General features: G+C 48.0%; 1 protein-coding gene across 5 annotated transcripts in view; it reads left to right on the top strand.

Moving 5' to 3' along the window:
• The window catches only part of ITPR1 (inositol 1,4,5-trisphosphate receptor type 1), a 1,104,774-nt gene that overhangs the window by 226,556 nt on the left and 857,609 nt on the right, over nucleotides 1–20,609 (top strand). For all 5 annotated transcript variants that reach the window (XM_069206352.1, XM_069206351.1, XM_069206348.1 and 2 more), the window contains exon 4: nucleotides 1,967–2,082. In XM_069206352.1, coding sequence (XP_069062453.1) covers nucleotides 1,967–2,082 — 116 coding nt within the window. The remainder of the gene's footprint in view (nucleotides 1–1,966; nucleotides 2,083–20,609) is intronic.

Below are 20,609 nucleotides of genomic sequence, written 5' to 3'. Positions count from 1 at the left end.
CTGCTTAAGGCCACAACTGGTAATTTTTTTAAGGAAACTCCATTATGTGAACCCAATTATACCTTAACCCGGGTATTAGAACATTTTAATTCTAAGAAGTAAATGTGTTGGTATTCACCTTTGGTTGCGTTTTTTGACAGATGATTTCAAATGAGCTGTTGCCTGCGTTAAATAATCAAAAAGCAAGTCTACAATAGAAAAGCCCAAAATGTTTTCAGTTGTACCTGATGCTGGTTGGAAGCCAGACTAGTTAAACAGAATGCGCTGGAGTGTGCTTTCTCAAGCTCTATCACCAGAGGTTTTTGCAAAGTAGTTGGTCTCCGTATGCAAGCTTCCATGTTCGACTGTATGATCTTTTATATAGCGATTGCAATGTTGAGCCATGCCAGGACTCTGGTATAACCCTTCACTACAAGACCGTGCAGAAAGAGGAAACCAATTCTGCTCAAGATATCTTGTTTACAAAAGATGGCAGGCCATTTGAGTGAGTTACAGCATCAGACCTGCATCCTCAGATATCCTTAACAGTTTGATATCAACAGGGAACAATACTTTCAAAACGTCTGTTTGCTGATACAGCTGGGAGAAAAATAGTCTAACAGTCCAGTAATACTGTTTATCACCATACTCCTACAACAAATGGTTGGTAGTTCTCTTGCTAGTCCACTCAAATCAATTGACTCTGGTTTGTAAATAGTCAAGAAATCCAGTTCGGTTTTCCATTTAGGTTACATTAGGCTGCAGCTTTGTGTGTTTAAAAAAAAAAAAAAAAAAAAAAAAAAAAAAAAAACTTGGAAGCTGGGCTCTGAAATCTCAGCAACTCTCTCAAACCATGCCGTCCAAAAGTATTACCATTTTTGTCCTTTTTTTTGCATTGCCTAGTTTTCGTCTGTCAAATATTTGCAAGAAATTTAATTTTTGGTACGTTCTTGGTGGAGTTGAGTTGCATTTGATGTCATGTGGGCTGCCCCATGTTTGATATCCTAGCTGGGCTTCAAAAGGCACTTTAATTTGTGTGACCTTCCATAGTTTTGTAGGTACATTTACTCTTCCAAAGTGGTGATAGGTTTGAATGTATGAAGTTGAGACTGGCAGAAGTTCAGAAAGGCAAGTGGAAGGTTTCCATTTATTGAATGGAATTAAGGACTGTGTGTCTTACTTCATTCATCCTCATTTTTCTATAATACTTTCTGGCATTTTGTGTTGTGTGGAGTAGCTCAGCAAGGAGCTATTGCTTCAAACCCACTAATCTTATCTTGCAACTTGCTGGGTGTGGCTTTTCTGTGCAATGCATATGGTGATGTTGGGCTCACCAAAGCTTTTGTTTTTCCCGGATGATACCTTATCAATTTGTTTGGCAGCTCTTCTCCAGCTTAGTCTAGTGCCTAGCCAACAACTACATTTTGCTTAGAATGGCTTGCATGGTATGAGGGTAGTGTTGATCCACTGGACCTAAGCATATTCAGCATCTGTTTGGGGAAAAATTGCACCTTTTGGGTGTGTTAGGTGCTAAAGTAACCTGTAGATCTGCTGTTTGGCGAGGCTAGTTCGAGGTTAATCCTATCCGACTTTGACAATTGCTATTTCAATTGGTCCTTGAGAAGCAGTAGAGTTCAGTGTAGAAAGTTGTCCTCCTGGCTAAGAGCTTGAAGTGAGTGGTCTCTGTAGTGGCGATATCAGCTTGGTTTATTTTTGTGATCATGTCTCTTGCATATGCACTATTTAGTTTTCCTGCTTTGGATCCATAGCCTTCCTTAACCGTCATCATTGGTGTTTTGCGGGTTATGGGTGAGTTATCTTGTATGTTAATTACTGTTAGTGACCTGACGAGTTATAGAAGTTGTCTCTAAAGTCCTTGCTTCACGTAACTGAATTGATTAGAAGTTTTTTTCTGAACAAGTGTTAGATTTGTGATGCAAAAACGTAATTTCTTTACCACAAACACTTATTTCCTTTTCTTTCCTAGATTGTCTTTTCAAGTTATGTCCTATGAACCGGTACTCAGCACAGAAACAATTTTGGAAAGCAGCAAAACCTGGAGCTAATAGTACTACTGATGCCGTTCTGCTTAATAAACTTCACGTAAGTGGCTCTTGCATATGTCTGAGTTGATTAGGCATTTACACTGTTGTACGAGTTGTGTGTAGCAAGGAGTGAAAGACACAGGCTGAACTAAGGCTGTATTAATATTCAGCTTTTATGTACAATATAGTGTTATAGCTTAAACTGCTTTCAAATTGATTTTGGGTTTTATTTCTAACTCTTGCATTTAGTCCCTTGTGATGACATAGGACTGTGGAGAATTATCTTCAACAATTAACTTTTTGATTTCATCTTGTAGGTACTCAAATGTGCCTGGTCTAATTGCCACTGGTTTTATTTTTATCAACCCTTGTTACTCTCCATGTGAACTGTTGCAGGGGCTGCACGACTTAATGATTTGCCCAGTGCACAGCTCTGTCCTACTGTGGGGGGTCAGCATGGGGACTAATTCAGAGAAGCTCTATAGCAGTGGGTCCCAACCTGTGGTCCGTGGACCCCCTGGGGGGGTCTGCGAAGCCTCCTCATGTGATCTGCAGCTGCTTAGAAAATTAAACAGATTATGTCTCCAGCATTAAGTAATGACTCAGCAGGGGGGGGTCCCTGGGTTCCAATAATGATTTAGTGGTTGTCCCTGAGTTCCAGTAACGATAAAGTGGGGGTCTACAGATGTCAAAAAGTTGGAAACCTCTGCTCTATCCGCTTTCTTGGAGCTGATGGCACCATGGTGGTGCTAAATAAAGATTCATAAGGCCCCTTAGTTTAGGGGTTATGGTGCCTACTACTAGATGTGATGTGCCAGACATAGATCAGTTGGCGAGCCAGAACTGATCTCTGCACTGTATTGTTGGAGGAACAAATACTGACGGCTGCACAGCACCTACATCTGAACTTAGTCGAAAGACTAGTAGTAGTAGAAAAATGTATTGTATGATTATTTAAATGTTTAGTCCTAAATATATATTGAATATACATCTCTTACAGCCTTGAAGTCACTGTTTGACGAAACACGTGTTGGCTGTGCTTGATTGACTTGTTTTCCTACTCACCAGACTGTTTCAAAATAAAACATGCTTCCTATGAGAAAAGTGAAACAGTGATTCACTTCATTTATCGATGGATTCTTCATACTTTGAATTTACTGGTGTACTGTATTACTGTTTTAGTTCTTGTGTGCTGTGGTCATATTTGTTTGATTCTTTAAAATCTTTACAATCAAGTGAGATCAATCTCGAGGGAAGGCACATAAATCTCCCTTAAGGCCTATGTCAAGAAAACGAAGGACCTAAAAAGACTACAACCTAAAATCAAAAAACAATTTCGAAGTGAGAGCTCGGCAAAACACTTCTTTACAAGCAGAGTAATTACGCCAGAAGGATAAAAAAGCATATGTACAATATTTCATGATTGTTATTGATCAAAGGCCTAAAACCTAAAAAGAAAAATTAGCAGTGCAAATCATTGTGATAAAATGTAATTATTTCCAGCTGAAATGTGAAAAGCACCACACCCAGGATGGCCAATGTCAATAAGATACTAGAAAAGCAATAAGTTGTTAATTAGCCCTTCAACCCCTTCGCTGCCAGGCCTTTTCCCCCTCAGGTGGCAGGCCTTTTTTTGGCTATTTGGAGCAGGGCGCGCTTAGGCCCTCATAACCTTTTTTCCACATGAGCTACCCACACCAAATTTGCGTCCTTTTTTTTTCCCCAACATCCTAAGGATTCTAGAGGTACCCACACTTTGTGGGTTCCCCTGAAGGAGGCCAAGAAGTTAACCAAAATACGGTGAAAATTCCGTCTTTTCAAAAAAATGGGGAAAAAGGGCTGCAGAAGGCTTGTGTTTTGTTTTTTGTTTTCTTTTTTTTTCCCCCTGAAAATGGCATCAACAAAGGGTTTGCGGTGCTAAAATCACCAGCTTCCCAGCTTTCAGGAACAGGCAGACTTGAATCAGAAAACCCAATTTTTCAGCACAATTTTGGCATTTTACTGGGACATACCCCATTTTTACTAATTTTTTTAATGCTTTCAGCCTCCTTCCAGTCAGTGACAGAAATGGGTGTGAAACCAATGCTGGATCCCAGACACCTAAACATTTCTGAAAAGTAGACAAAATTCTGAATTCAGCAATGGGTAATTTGTGTAGATCCTACAAGGGTTTCCTACAGAAAATAACTGAAATAAAATAATATTGAAATTGAGGAGAGAAAACCAGCCATTTTTCTCTACGTTTTACTCTTTTTCCTGCGATGTCAGATTTTTTTAAAACAATATACCGTTAAGTCTGCTAGACTTCTGCTTGCGGGGATATATAGGGCTTGTAGGTTCATCAAAAGCCATAGGTACCCAGAGCCAATAAATGAGCTGCACCCTGCAGTGGGTTTTCATTCTATAACTGGTATACAGCAATTCATTTGCTGAAATATAAAGAGGTAAAAATAGGTATCAAGAAACCTTTGTATTTCCAAAATGGGCACAAGATAATGTGTTGATGAGCAGTGGTTATTTGCACATCTCTGAATTCCGGGGTGCGCATACTAGCATGTGAATTACAGGACATTTCTCAAATAGACATAATTTTTACACACACTCTTATATTTGGAAGGACAAAATGTAGAGAAAGACAAGGGGCAATAACACTTGTGTTACTATTCTATGTTCCCCCAAGTCTCCTGATAAAAATGGTACCTCACTTGTGTGGGTAGGCCTAGCACCTGCGACAGGAAATGCCCCAAAACACAACGTGGACACATCACATTTTTCCTCCGAAAACAGAGGTGTTTTTTGCAAAGTGCCTACTTGTGGATTTTGGCCTCTAGCTCAGCCGGCACCTAGGGAAACCTACTAAACATGTGCATTTCTGACAACTAGAGACCTAGGGGAATCCAAGATGGGGTGACTTGTGGGGCTCTCACCAGGTTTGTTACCCAGAATCCTTTGCAAACCTCTAAATTTTGGTTAAAAAAAAAACGTTTTCCTCACATTTCGGTGACAAAGCTCTGGAATCTGAGAGGAGCCACAAATTTCATTCCACCCAGCGTTCCCCGAAGTCTCCCGATAAAAATGGTATCTCACATATGTGGGTGGACCAGGTGCCTGCAACAGAAAAAGGCCAAAAACCTGTAGAGATTGATGGGATAGCACAGCGAGTTGATCAGCACATATTCTTCTTTTATACATCTTTAGGCTGGCTCTGATTTGGGGTCCACACAAGTGAGGTGTCATTTTACATGGGAAACTGAGGGGGAAGGCTGGGGAGTAGGAATTTTGTGCTGGAGCGGTGATCTTACTAAGAAAAGTCAGAAAAATATGCTTTATTTTTAAGCAGATTTTGAGGTTTGCAGAGGAGTCTGGGTAAGAAAATGTTGGGGGATCCACGCAAGCCACACCTCCCTGGACGCCTTGGTGTCTAGTTTAAAAAAAAAAAATAAAAAAATGTCTAGGTTTGGTAGGTTTCCCTAGATTAGATGAAGGCCACACCCAGGACCAAAAATGTAGGTCCCCCCAAACACAGGTAACTTTGTAATAAATCATTTTGATGTGTCCACGTACGTCTGTGATGTGCCATTCACTAAATTTGTGAAAAGAAATGCACTTAGGTTATGTGAAAAAGACCCCTCACCCACCAACCAAGTTGGTGGCATGCTTCATCATCGGGGTCCCACCTGAGACATATAGCGTGTCACAGGTGTGCTGCGACACCGGATTCCACGCAGCAGGTTTTGACATTTTTACCACACATACTGGTTGGATTTGGAATGAGGGTGAGTGATGGTTCAGTAGATCAAATTTTATTAACAAGAGATTTCACAAAAGTGAAATGCACTGTTAATAACTGAAAGGCCAAAAAACATAACCAATGACTCACAGCTCGTGAGCTGTAAAGCTGCGTCAAGGCACCAACAGCTTTACAGTCCATTCACACACCCTTCATACATGACATGCACAAAACCATTCACGCTGCCAGCCATGGGCCCAGCACATTACAACACTCGCATCGACAGACAGAGCCACTCAAGGGCCCATCACTTACATACGCCCACATGCCTGATACAACAATCACACCAAATGAGGGGAGTGTGTGGACTGACGTTTGTCTGGCACTGCCAGCCAAGGGCCACACCACGCACACCACCAACCAAGGGCCACCCCATGCACACCACCATCACTTTTTTTTAACCAACAACAAAGAAACCACTAACTAATTATAAAATAAGTACAAAACTACAAACACAAAAGCTCTAACTAAATACATGACAGTAACACCAACAGTGAAACTTAACATATGAAAATATAAAATAGACAGTTTATGATTACGGTATTTCCCAATAAATTATTTTTGTGTGGTAACTTCTAAAACAGCTGGCCACACACAGCCCAGGCTTTGAAGGGCAATCGGGGCAGTACATCCTTCTCTCCCTCCGGATACCTCTTCGGGCACATACTCTACATTTCTTAGTACGCAAGTCTTTTTTTGGGAGTGGAAGAATGTGATCTGGGAGTGGAAGAATGTGATCTGGAAAGTGGCGATCTTTCCATCTAGCCACATCCTCCACTGCTGCTTACTCTAGGAACTCTTGCCTGTTCCACCACAATAAGGTTCTCTATCACTGACTCCTGAAATTTAACAAATTTCATCCTTAAATCAGGTGAACAATGGGTTGTTCCCCAAAATAAAATGAAAAACAAATCCCTGGTGCGTAGTGGGGATTCCTGCTCCATGATTGCGGGCCCTGCCTGTGATCGTGGAGTAGGAATCCACTGAAAACAGGCACAGGTGGAAAGGAAAAACTCTTTACTTTTCCCCCTGTGTCTGTTTTCCCTTCACACCCCCCCCCCCCCGCACGATAAGGACTTACCTAATAGACATTCTCTCTCCACTCGCGCTGGAAGCAAATGGCTTCCAGCGCGTCTTCGGCAGCTTCTGATGACGTCGGTGTGCTGTGAGCGCAATGACGTCATCAGATTGCCAGGGAGGGGGGGGGGTTCAGGGTGGAAGGGGGGTCAGGGTGGAAGGGGAAGCGATTCCCCTTCCATCCTCGACTGGGGGGTGTGGGCCGGGTGCAGGACGAGCTGGTCTTGTCCAGGGCACACGGGAACAGTGTGCCTGGACCAGACCAGCTCGCCCCAGGCACCCTGGGGGTTATGGCTATATGAGGATTACAAACAAACATTACTTCCTTATGTTTTAACGGGTAGAAGACTACTCGGTCATGGCGCTCTCGGTCAGCAGCTTTTGTAACTGATAAACTTGCCAAATTTAGCTAGATCACCTGGCTCCTGCAAGCAAACACAAGTGACCTTCCCTCATTGCAAGTTCTTACACTGTAACGTAAGCAAAAGAGGTTATGATAAAGTGACGTTCACTCATCAGTGCCAGGCAGCAGCATAACAGATGATTGAATGACTCAGTTTTTTATCCGCAGAGCCACCAGTTTACAATCATGGAAAGGGGGTGCCTTTTTGGCGTGCATCTTAATTTTGAGGGTTGGTTAACCTTGCAGCCATGATTTGTGTCAAGCAGGCTTTCCCAATCGTACTCAGCAAATACGGTTGTGCTAACTGGTGGTGCGAGCTGTTGTAGGACGCTGCCACAGCCGCTAACACAGGTGTATTGCTCTGTTTTGCAAGGTCAGTTGACCTAGAAAGTGTTTTTATCTGCATTTTCAACAGTCTTATAGCAGTGTGAGAAAGCGCCAGCATATTTAGTTCTGTTTGATCTATTTGGAGGGAGTCAAACGCTTTAGGTAAATACTGTGACCAAGGGTTCTTTGAAACACTATCCTTTTGCTGACCATGGGAAGGATAGTTCAGATTCAGGGTACTCCCAACTTAGCTGATTTTTGTTAATTAAAAAATACGCAATTGACTCTCCTGCGAAGGGCTCTAATTGCGAATACATTTTTTTCTACCTAATAAGCCAGCCACTATGAAAAATGTTTATTTGTAGGACTAGCTAGAGTCTGGTTGAATTGAATAGTAAGATGTGAGCTTGTACATCTTCACGGAGTAGTTGAGCCTGGGGCACATTCTGAGGCATTCATTAGAAGCTTGTTTGGAGTTAGTTTTTCTTTGGGAACGTCAGAGGGCATAGAAAGGCAGCATTGTCACTTTTTTGAGGGGGGAGGGGTTAATATCAGCTAGTGTAAATATCATGCACGAGTTAGTGGTACTGGCCTCAATGGCAGATTGTCTTCATTAACTTGAGAATCTATACGTTTGAGCAGAGGTGTCTATGACCAATTCCCATGATTTTGGATAAAAAATACAAAAGTAATATTTATATGGTTACTGTGCAACTAGTATGTTATTACCCTGCCTCATAAAATCAGACGAGGTGAGTAAAAGTCAGTTGTATGACCAGCAACACGGGTTGGAATCTATACAAGCGGTGCAAGGAAACATATCGGGAACCTTAAGTGCTAAGACGAGCATAAAATAAAACAAGCATTTGCAATGCAATGGGTCTCGCCTTTCCTCGAGCTAGAGCTATTAGCGTTGTAAATTACTAACTGGATTTTTATTGCCACACAAACTGAAAACAAAAAGTAAAACAGTTGACACAAGTGAGCCGATTCAAAGTGCCACAGCTGCCATGAACGTAAGCATAAGAGACAAAAGGAAAAAAAGTTCGCTGGCAGTCAGTTTTCAGCAAAAATGCAATTATCTATGTAACGGGGTCGATGACCAAGGTGGGTAGATAGGAATCAGAGTGGGTGGTTTTGGGTAGGAGCTGGTGGGGCCGTGTGGATTGGGGTCAGGTAGATTTCAGTAGAGTGGGGATTTAACTGGAGTTGAGTGGGGTGGAGATGAGAAGGAGTGGGGTGGAGACGGGTGGCGTGGGGGTAGAGTGGGGTGGCGTGGGGGTCAGGTGGAATGGATTGGGGTGGGGTCGATTGGAATGGATTGGGGTGGGGTCGATTGGAATGGATTGGAGTGGGGTCGATTGGAATGGATTGGAGTGGGGTCGATTGGAATGGATTGGAGTGGGGTCGATTGGAATGGATTGGAGTGGGGTCGATTGGAATGGATTGGAGTGGGGTCGATTGGAATGGATTGGAGTGGGGTCGATTGGAATGGATTGGAGTGGGGTCGATTGGAATGGATTGGAGTGGGGTCGATTGGAATGGATTGGAGTGGGGTCGATTGGAATGGATTGGAGTGGGGTCGATTGGAATGGATTGGAGTGGGGTCGATTGGAATGGATTGGAGTGGGGTCGATTGGAATGGATTGGAGTGGGGTCGATTGGAATGGATTGGAGTGGGGTCGATTGGAATGGATTGGAGTGGGGTCGATTGGAATGGATTGGAGTGGGGTCGATTGGAGTGGGGTCGATTGGAATGGATTGGAGTGGGGTCGATTGGAGTGGGGTCGAGTGGGGTGGGTTGGATTGGGGTGGGGTCGGTTGGACTGGAATGGATTGGAGTCGGGTGGAGTGGATTGGAGTCGGGTGGATTGGAATGGATTGGAGTCGGGTGGGGTCGGTTGGATTGGAATGGATTGGAGTCGGGTGGGGTCGGTTGGATTGGAATGGATTGGAATCGGGTGGGGTCGGTTGGATTGGATTGGGGTGGGGTCGGTTGGATTGGAATGGATTGGAATCGGGTGGGGTCGGTTGGATTGGATTGGAGTGGGGTGGAGTCGGTTGGATTGGATTGGAGTGGGGTGGAGTCGGTTGGATTGGATTGGATTGGATTGGAATGGAGTGGGGTGGAGTCGATTGGATTGGATTGGATTGGAATGGAGTGGGGTGGAGTCGATTGGATTGGATTGGAATGGAGTGGGGTGGGGTCGATTGGATTGGATTGGAATGGAGTGGGGTGGGGTGGGGTCGATTGGATTGGATTGGAATGGATTGGAGTGGGGTCGATTGGAGTGGGGTCGAGTGGGGTGGGTTGGATTGGGGTGGGGTCGGTTGGACTGGAATGGATTGGAGTCGGGTGGAGTGGATTGGAGTCGGGTGGATTGGAATGGATTGGAGTCGGGTGGGGTCGGTTGGATTGGAATGGATTGGAGTCGGGTGGGGTCGGTTGGATTGGAATGGATTGGAATCGGGTGGGGTCGGTTGGATTGGATTGGGGTGGGGTCGGTTGGATTGGAATGGATTGGAATCGGGTGGGGTCGGTTGGATTGGATTGGAGTGGGGTGGAGTCGGTTGGATTGGATTGGAGTGGGGTGGAGTCGGTTGGATTGGATTGGATTGGATTGGAATGGAGTGGGGTGGAGTCGATTGGATTGGATTGGATTGGAATGGAGTGGGGTGGAGTCGATTGGATTGGATTGGATTGGAATGGAGTGGGGTGGGGTCGATTGGATTGGATTGGAATGGAGTGGGGTGGGGTGGGGTGGGGTCGATTGGATTGGAATGGAGTGGGGTGGGGTCGATTGGATTGGAATGGAGTGGGTTGGGGTGGGGTCGATTGGATTGGAATGGAGTGGGGTGGGGTCGATTGGATTGGAATGGAATGGAATGGAATGGAGTGGGGTGGGGTCGGGTCGATTGGAATGGGGTGGGGTGGGGTCGGGTCGAATGGAATGGAGTGGGGTGGGGTGGGGTGGGGTCGGGTCGAATGGGGTGGGGTGGGGTGGGGTGGGGTGGGGTCGGGTCGATTGGATTGGAATGGAGTGGGGTGGGGTCGGGTGGATTGGAATGGAATTATATGGAATGGAATGGAGTGGGGTGGGGTCGGGTCGAATGGAATGGAGGGGGGTGGGGTCGGGTCGAATGGAGTGGGGTCGGGTGGATTGGATTGGAATGGAATGGAGTGGGGTGGGGTCGGGTGGATTGGAATGGAGTGGGGTGGGGTCGATTGGAGTGGGGTGGGGTTGATTGGATTGGAATGGAGTGGGGTGGGGTCGATTGGATTGGAGTCGGGTGGAGTGGGGTGGATTGGAATGGATTGGAGTCGGGTGGAGTGGGGTCGGTTGGATTGGAATGGATTGGAGTCGGTGGGGTGGAATGGATTGGGGTGGAGTGGAGTGGAGTGGAATGGATTGGGGTGGGGTGGGGTGGGGTGGGGTGGATTGGAGTGGAATGGATTGGATTGGAGTGGGGTGGATTGGGGTGGGGTGAACACAATAAAAGCATTACAAATTGACAAATGAAATAAATGTAGGGCCAATTTTTTTTTTACCACACAAGACTTACGAAGAGCAGTGTAAGGTTCCAACCTCTTATCTACTCTATTGTAGTAAAAAATGCACGCAGGTTTGCGCACTTCCGCAACCTGACCCCAAACAGTCACAGGGGAAGTACTCTCATCATGGATGGTAGTTAGCATGTACACATCCCTCCTGTCTGCAAATTTCAGAGCTAGCAGCTCATTATTACGCAAGGCACTGCACTGTCCCCTCAAGTTTTTTACAGACAAGCTTCCTTGGATAGTCTTTCCGGTTAGAATGGATTGTGCCACAAGCAACAGTGTCCACTCTAAACTCCTTGAACAACTGCACTCCAGTGTAGAAATTATTCAAGTACAAATGGTGACCTTTGTTAAACAGTCATCTACCAAGTTCCCACACAATGTTTTTGCCAACTCCAAAAGTGGCCGGACAACCAGGAGGGTCAATACTGGAATCCCTACCAGTGTAGACCCGGAAATTATACACATTCTGTACTGTTTTATGACCGCATATACAATTTAATTCCATACTGTGCCCTGTTACTAGGAATGTACTGCTTAAAAACTAAATGCCCCTTGAAAAGGACCAAAGACTCGTCCACACTTCTCTTTGCCTGGAACATAGACCTCTGAAAACCGATCTACAAAATGATCAAGGACAGGCCTAATCTTAAAAAGACAGTCACAATCAGGGTGATCTCGTGCCAAGGCTAAAGCATTGTCTACAAATAGCGATTACGTGTCATAGTTGCAGGAAATATAGCTGTTGCCATTAAGGGACTAGTAGACCAATAAGAAGCCAGTGACGGCTTCCTTATCAACCCCATCAAAAAAGTCAAACCTAAACTTTCATCTCTTCCAGATATGTGGGAACCCACTGAGTAGCTCTAGACTGAGGCCTAAGTCTGGCAGTGTTGTCCCTCAAATATTGCTCCACATACAAATTAGTCTGCTCCACAATCTCTTCCAAAAATACATCGTCCATAAACAAGTGAAAGAAATGGACAGGCAAAAAGTTTTCCATATTGACTCTACACCCTGGGAGACCAGTAAATGCAGGTAACTGTGGCTGCTCCATGTTTGGGTCGATCCAGTTGTCAGGTCTGCTAATTGGAATCCCTTCAGCCCCAGGCTGCTGCACTTTTGGCACATCAATGTCCTCCTCCACAACAGGCCCTTCATCTGCACTGAGTGGCTTCCTCATCAGAAGAATCCTTTGGGACAGAAAACTCACTGCCAGAATCTTTCACTTCCTCCTCTGCCTCAGATGCAGTGTCAGTCTTGTAATCATGGTCTGAAGACGACTCAAGAAGCACACCAACAACCTGCTGAGCAGTCACTCTGCAGCTAGCCATGGTCCTCAATAACAAATGGATTGCTAACTACAACCAGCACTAAAATAAGTAATAAATAAAGTGTAGCTTTATCACAGTTACATACTAAAAATCTATACCACTCACTTGCCTGAAAACGCTACTCACCAGCAACTACTCTGCGCACACACAGCAATCACCAATGATATTCCACTAAAAAGAAAAAAAGCATATTAGACATATGACAACACAAATATCATTGTGCTCAAATCTAAGGACAATTTCACACATACTGCATTTAGTACACCACTTACAAACATGTCATTCATGCATGTCAACAATACTCTTTTGGAGTAAATTGCTTTTACTTACCTAAAACATGCAACTATGCAAACGGCAGGACAAGTACTGCCAAAACCGCAAGGATCCACAGCAAAGGAAGCAAAAGCTTTGAACTAGAACAAAAAGAAGAAATAAACTGTTATAATCACAAATACAAATACTTCGCCAGTTGACAAACACCCCGCCACCAAGAACTTAGAAATTGTCCCTGGTGCCGAAGTGGCTTCTGCCCCCCCCTTGGGCCTAAAGCAAAAAGCCCGATCTGCCCCCAAGAGTAGCAGAAATGGCCATCAGTAATGTGCCCCCCCCCTTTGGGGAGTGACACTTGCCAAAGAGCCCCCCCACACAAAATACACATACGCACACAAGATCCCTGGTGCCTAAGTGGATTCTGCCCCCTTGGGGGCAGATGGGCCTAAGAAAATAGGCCAATCTGCCCCCAAGAGGGGCAGAAATGGCCAACAGCTCTGTGCCCCCTTCGGAGGGGCGACCCTTGTCAAAGGGGGTGCCCAGCACACAAAAAAAACAAAGGGAACCAAAAACAAATCTGACATCCTAGTGCCTTCTGCCCCCCTTGGGGGCAGGTGGGCCTAAAGAAAATAGGCCGATCTGCCTCTAAGGTGGGCAGAAATGGCCATTAGTACCGAAGTGGGCACCCCAGCACAAAACAAAAGGGGAAAAAATAAATCCATGGCGTATTAGTGGTTTCAGCCCCCCTTGGGGGCAGATGGGCCTTATAAAAAAAAAAAAAAAAAAAAGGCCCATCTGCTCCCAAGGGGGCCAGAAATGGGCAATACTAATTTTCCCCCCTTTGGGGCGGGTTCAACCCTTGCCCAAGGGGTGCCCCTAAACACCTGCACACACCACACAATCCCTGGCCCCTAGTGATTTTCTACCCCACCGGGGGGGAGATCGGCCAAAAATATGGCCTATCTACCCTGGGGGTGGGTGATCTCTGAAACATATAAAAAAAATTATTGCCCCTGGGGTAACGACCCTTGCCTAAGTGGTTTTCACCCCATCCTCCAAGATCCCCCCCCCCCCCCCCCCCCGAAAAAATGGGCGATCGCAAGTGGTTGCTCCCCAAAATAAAATGAAAAACAAATCCCTGGTGCTTAGTGGGGATTCCTGCTCCATGATTGCAGGCCCTGCCTGTGATCGTGGATCAGGAATCCACTGAAAACAGGCACAGGGGGAAAGGAAAAACTCTTTACTTTTCCCCCTGTGTCTGTTTTCCCCTAACTGATAAACTTGCCAAATTTAGCTAGATCAGATGGCTCCTGCAAGTAAACACAAGTGACCTTCCCTCATTGCAAGTTCTTACACTGTAACGTAAGCAAAAGAGGTTTTAATAAAGTGACGTTCACTCATCAGTGCCAGGCAGCAGCATAACAGATGATTGAATGACTCCGTTTTTTTATCCGCAGAGCCACCAGTTTACAATCATGGAAAGGGGGTGCCTTTTTGGCGTGTATCTTAATTTTGAGGGATAACAACCTTGCAGCCATGATTTGTGTCAAGCAGGCTTTCCCAATCGTACTCAGCAAATACGGTTGTGCTAACTGGTGGTGCGAGCTGTTGTAGGACGCTGCCACAGCCGCTAACACAGGTGTACTGCTCTGTTTTGCAAGGTCAGTTGACCTAGAAAGTATTTTTATCTGCATTTTCAACAGTCTTATAGCAGTGTGAGAAAGCGCCAGCATATTTAGTTCTGTTTGATCTATTTGGAGGGAGTCAAGCGCTTTAGGTAAATACTGTGACCAAGGATTTGTTGAAACGCTATCCTTTTGCTGACCATGGGAAGGATAGTTCAGATTCAGGGTACTCCCAACTTAGCTGATTTTTGTTAATTAAAAAATACGCAATTGACTCTCCTGCGAAGGGCTCTAATTGCGAATACATTTTTTTCTACCTAATAAGCCAGCCACTATGAAAAATGTTTATTTGTAGGACTAGCTAGAGTCTGGTTGAATTGAATAGTAAGATGTGAGCTTGTACATCTTCACGCAGTAGTTGAGCCTGGGGCACATTCTGAGGCATTCATTAGAAGCTTGTTTGGAGTTAGTTTTTCTTTGGGAACGTCAGAGGGCATAGAAAGGCAGCATTGTCTTTTTTTTTTGAGGGGGGAGGGGTTAATATCAGCTAGTGCAAATATCATGCACGAGTTAGTGGTACTGGCCTCAATGGCAGATTGTCTTCATTAACTTGAGAATCTATACGTTTGAGCAGAGGTGTCTATGACCAATTCCCATGATTTTGGATAAAAAATACAAAAGTAATATTTATATGGTTACTGTGCAACTAGTATGTTATTACCCTGCCTCATAAAATCAGACGAGGTGAGTAAAAGGTCAGTTGTATGACCAGCAACACGGGTTGGAATCTATACAAGTGGTGCAAGGAAACATATCGGGAACCTTAAGTGCTAAGACGAGCATAAAATAAAACAAGCATTTGCAATGCAATGGGTCTCGCCTTTCCTCGAGCTAGAGCTATTAGCGTTGTAAATTACTAACTGGATTTTTATTGCCACACAAACTGAAAACAAAAAGTAAAACAGTTGACATAAGTGAGCCGATTCTAAGTGCCACAGCTGCCATGAACGTAAGCATAAGAGACAAAAGGAAAAAAAGTTCGCTGGCAGTCCGTTTTCAGCAAAAATGCAATTATCTATGTAATGGGGTCGATGACCAAGGTGTGTAGATAGGAATCAGAGTAGGTGGTTTTGGGTAGGAGCTGGTGGGGCCGTGTGGATTGGGGTCAGGTAGATTTCAGTAGAGTGGGGATTTAACTGGAGTTGAGTGGGGTGGAGACGAGAAGGAGTGGGGTGGAGACGAGAAGGAGTGGGGGTCGAGTGGGGTGGCGTGGGGGTCAGGTGGAATGGATTGGATTGGGGTGGGGTGGATTGGGGTGGGGTGGATTGGGGTGGGGTGGAATGGGGTGGATTGGAATGGATTGGGGTGGGTTGGAATGGATTGGAATGGAGTGGGGTGGGTTGGAATGGAATGGAATGGAGTGGGGTGGGTTGGAATGGAATGGAATGGAGTGGGGTGGGTTGGAATGGAATGGAATGGAGTGGGGTGGGTTGGAATGGAATGGAATGGAGTGGGGTGGGTTGGAATGGAATGGGGTGGGGTGGGTTGGAATGGGGTGGGGTGGGTTGGAATGGGGTGGGTTGGAATGGAATGGAATTGATTGGATTGGGGTGGGTTGGGTTGGGTTGTAATGGATTGGAATGGATTGGGGTGGGTTGGGTTGGGTTGTAATGGATTGGAATGGATTGGGGTGGGTTGGAATGGATTGGGGTGGATTGGGGTGGATTGGAATGGATTGGGGTGGGGTGGAATGGAATGGATTGGATTGGGGTGGGGTGGGTTTGGAATGGAATGGATTGGATTGGATTGGGGTGGGTTTGGAATGGATTGGATTGGGGTGGGTTTGGAATGGAATGGAATGGAATGGATTGGATTGGGTGGGGTGGGTTTGGGGTGGAATGGAGTGGGGTGGGAATGGATTGGATTGGGGGGGTGGGAATGGATTGGATTGGGTGGGGTGGGTTTGGAGTGGGGTGGGGTGGGTTTGGGGTGGGATGGAATGGAATGGAGTGGGGTGGAGTGGGGTGGGGTGGAATGGAGTGGGGTGGAATGGAATGGAATGGAATGGAGTGGGGTGGAATGGAATGGAATGGAGTGGGGTGGAATGGAATGGATTGGAGTGGGGTGGGTTGGAATGGATTGGGTGGGGTGGGTTGGAATGGATTGGGTGGGGTGGGATTGGATTGGGGTGGGGTGGGTTGGAATGGATTGGGTGGGGTGGGTTGGATTGGGGTGGGGTGGGGTGGGTTGTAATGGATTGAATTGAATTGGGGTGGGGTGGGATTGGGGTGGGGGTGGGGTGAGTTGTAATGGATTGAATTGGGGTGGATTGGATTGGGGTGGATTGGATTGGAATGGAGTGGGGTGGATTGGAATGGAATGGGGTGGGGTGGATTGGATTGGATTGGATTGGATTGGATTGGAGTCGGGTGGGGTCGGTTGGAATGGATTGGAGTCGGGTGGGTTGGAATGGATTTGAATGGATTGGAGTCGGGTGGGGTCGGTTGGATTGGAATGGATTGGAGTCGGGTGGGGTTGGATTGGATTGGATTGGAATGGATTGGAGTCGGGTGGGGTCGGTTGGATTGGAATGGATTGGAATGGATTGGAATGGATTGGAATGGATTGGAGTTGGGTGGAGTGGGGTTGATTGGAATGGATTGGGGTGGAGTGGAATGGATTGGGAATGGATGTGGAGTGGATTCAGAGCGGAGCGGATGGGAGCTGACTGGATTGGGGGGCGAGGCGGAGCGGATTGGATGGAGAGCATAGCGGATGGGAGCGGATTGGATGGAGGGCGTAGCGAATGGGACTGGGTTGGATGGATGGGGGCGGACTAGACTGGATTGGGTGGACTAGACTAGACTGGATTGGGGGGCGGGGCGGACTGGATTGGGGGGCGGGGCGGACTGGATTGGGGGGCGGGGCGGACTGGATTGGGGGGCGGGGCGGACTGGATTGGGGGGCGGGGCGGACTGGATTGGGGGGCGGGGCGGACTGGATTGGGGGGCGGGGCGGACGGGATTGGAGGGCGGGCGGACTGTACTGGATGGGATTGTGGGCAGATTGGATTGGGGCGGACTGGACTGGATGGGATGGGATTGTGGGCAGATTGGATTGGGGCGGACTGGACTGGATGGGATGGGATTGTGGGCAGATTGGATTGGGGCGGACTGGACTGGGATGGGATGGGATTGTGGGCAGATTGGATTGGGGCGGACTGGACTGGGATGGGATTGAGGGCAGATTGGATTGGGGCGGACTGGATGGGATTGAGGGCAGATTGGATTGGGGCGGACTGGGCTGGACTGGATGGGATGAGATTGAGGGCAGATTGGATTGGGGCGGACTGGGCTGGACTGGATGGGATGAGATTGAGGGCAGATTGGATTGGGGCGGACTGGGGCGGACTGGGCTGGACTGGATGGGATGAGATTGAGGGCAGATTGGATTGGGGCGGACTGGGCTGGACTGGATGGGATGAGATTGAGGGCAGATTGGATTGGGGCGGATTGGGCTGGACTGGATGGGATGAGATTGAGGGCAGATTGGATTGGGGCGGACTGGGCTGGACTGGATGGGATGAGATTGAGGGCAGATTGGATTGGGGCGGACTGGGCTGGACTGGATGGGACAGATTGGATTGGGGCGGACTGGGCTGGACTGGATGGGATGAGATTGAGGGCAGATTGGATTGGGGCGGACTGGGCTGGGCTGGATGGGATGAGATTGAGGGCAGATTGGATTGGGGCGGACTGGGCTGGACTGGATGGGATGAGATTGAGGGCAGATTGGATTGGGGCGGACTGGGCTGGACTGGATGGGATGAGATTGAGGGCAGATTGGATTGGGGCGGACTGGGCTGGACTGGATGGGATGAGATTGAGGGCAGATTGGATTGGGGCGGACTGGGCTGGACTGGATGGGATGAGATTGAGGGCAGATTGGATTGGGGCGGACTGGGCTGGACTGGATGAGATTGAGGGCAGATTGGATTGAGGGCAGATTGGATTGAGGGCAGATTGGATTGAGGGCAGATTGGATTGAGGGCAGATTGGATTGAGGGCAGATTGGATTGAGGGCAGATTGGATTGAGGGCAGATTGGATTGAGGGCAGATTGGATTGAGGGTGGGCGGGGCGGACTGGATGGGATTGTGGGATTGGATGGAGGGCAGGGCGGACTGTACTGGATGGGATTGTGGGCAGATTGGATTAGGGCGGACTGGGCTGGACTGGATGGAATGGGATTGAGGGCAGATTGGATTGGGGCGGACTGGGCTGGACTGGATGGGATGGGATTGAGGGCAGATTGGATTGGGGCGGACTGGAACGGACTGGACGGGATTGAGGGCAGATTGGATTGGGGCGGACTGGACAGGATTGAGGGCAGATTGGATTGGGGCGGACTGGACTGGATTGAGGGCTGATTGGATTGGGGCGGAGCGGACTGGACTGGATTGAGGGCTGATTGGATTGGGGCGGACTGGACTGGACGGGATTGAGGGCAGATTGGATTGGGGCGGACTGGACTGGATTGAGGGCAGATTGGATTGGGGCGGAGCGGACTGGACTGGATTGAGGGCAGATTGGATTGGGGCGGAGCGGACCGGACTGGACTAGATTGAGGGCAGATTGGATTGGGGCAGAGCGGACCGGACTGGATTGAATTGAGGGTGGACTGGATTGGGGCAGAGCGGACCGGACTGGATTGAATTGAGGGTGGACTGGATTGGAGGGTGGGCGGACTGGACTGGATTGGAGGGTGGGCGGACTGGACTGGATTGGAGGGTGGGCGGACTGGACTGGATTGGAGGGTGGGCGGACTGGACTGGACTGGACTGGACTGGACTGGATTGGAGGGTGGGCGGACTGGACTGGACTGGATTGGAGGGTGGGCGGGCGGGCGGACTGGACTGGATTGGAGGGTGGGCCGGGCGGACTGGACTGGATTGGAGGGTGGGCCGGGCGGACTGGACTGGATTGGAGGGTGGGCCGGGCGGACTGGACTGGATTGGAGGGTGGGCCGGGCGGACTGGATTGGAGGGTGGGCCGGGCGGACTGGATTGGAGGGTGGGCCGGGCGGACTGGATTGGAGGGTGGGCCTGGATTGGATTGGGGCGGACTGGACTGGATGGGATCGGACTGGATTGGATTGAGGGCAGATTGGATTGGGGCGGACTGGACTGGACTAGATGGGATCGGACTGGATTGGGGCAGACTGGATTGAGGGCAGATTGGATTGGGGCGGAGCGGACTGGACTGGATTGAGGGCAGATTGGATTGGGGCGGAGCGGCCTGGATTGGATTGAGGGCAGATTGGATTGGGGCGGAGCGGACTGGATTGGATTGAGGGCAGATTGGATTGGGGCGGAGCGGACTGGACTGGATTGGATTGAGGGCAGATTGGATTGGAGCGGACTGGATTGGATTGAGGGCAGATTGGATTGGAGCGGAGCGGACTGGACTGGACTGGATTGGATTGAGGGCAGATTGGATTGGGGCGGAGCGGACTAGATTGGATTGAGCGCAGATTGGATTGGGGCGGAGCGGTCTGGACTGGATTGGATTGAGGGCAGATTGGGGCGGAGCGGTTTGGACTGGATTGGATTGAGGGCAGATTGGATTGGGGCGGAGCGGACTGGGGTGGACTGGACTGGACTGGAGTGGGGGGGTAGGGGAGAGGAGCTAGATTGGGCCTTGGAATAGATTGGGGTGGGGTGGATTGGGATGGAGTGGGGATGGAGTGGGGTAGGGCAGGCTGGAATGTGACGGACTGGAGTTGGGGCAGTGTTTTGGATTGCTGTAGTGGAGTGAGGCAGATTGTAGAAGGGAGGCATATTAGAATGGGGTGGGTTTTGGAGTATTCGAGTGTTGGGCCGGGGATGGCGTGTGGTGGGCTGGGGCATGACACTCTGAATTGGAATTGGGGTGGGACAGACTGGATTGGGATGGGGTTTGGGGCATACTGCACAATTGTGTTGCTTTGCAATATGTAGAACAAGGAAAATCATTTTTGAGAAAAGCACCCACGAGCAAAAACAATAGTGCAAAGTGGGGAAAAAAAAAAAGGGGGAGGTGGGGGAAACTATTGAAAATAGAACTTTTTAATTGTTTGGCCTGCTGGACAAGTTTTTGCCAGGCATGCGCCTTTAGTTTGTAGGTCACTAGAATTTAAGAGGAGAATAGTACCTCAATCACG

This window comes from Pleurodeles waltl, chromosome 9, assembly GCF_031143425.1.
Source record: "Pleurodeles waltl isolate 20211129_DDA chromosome 9, aPleWal1.hap1.20221129, whole genome shotgun sequence".
In the NCBI taxonomy this organism is placed as follows: domain Eukaryota; kingdom Metazoa; phylum Chordata; class Amphibia; order Caudata; family Salamandridae; genus Pleurodeles; species Pleurodeles waltl.
The sequence above is the reverse complement of the archived record's forward strand: the minus strand, read 5'-3'. Positions and strand labels throughout refer to the sequence as shown.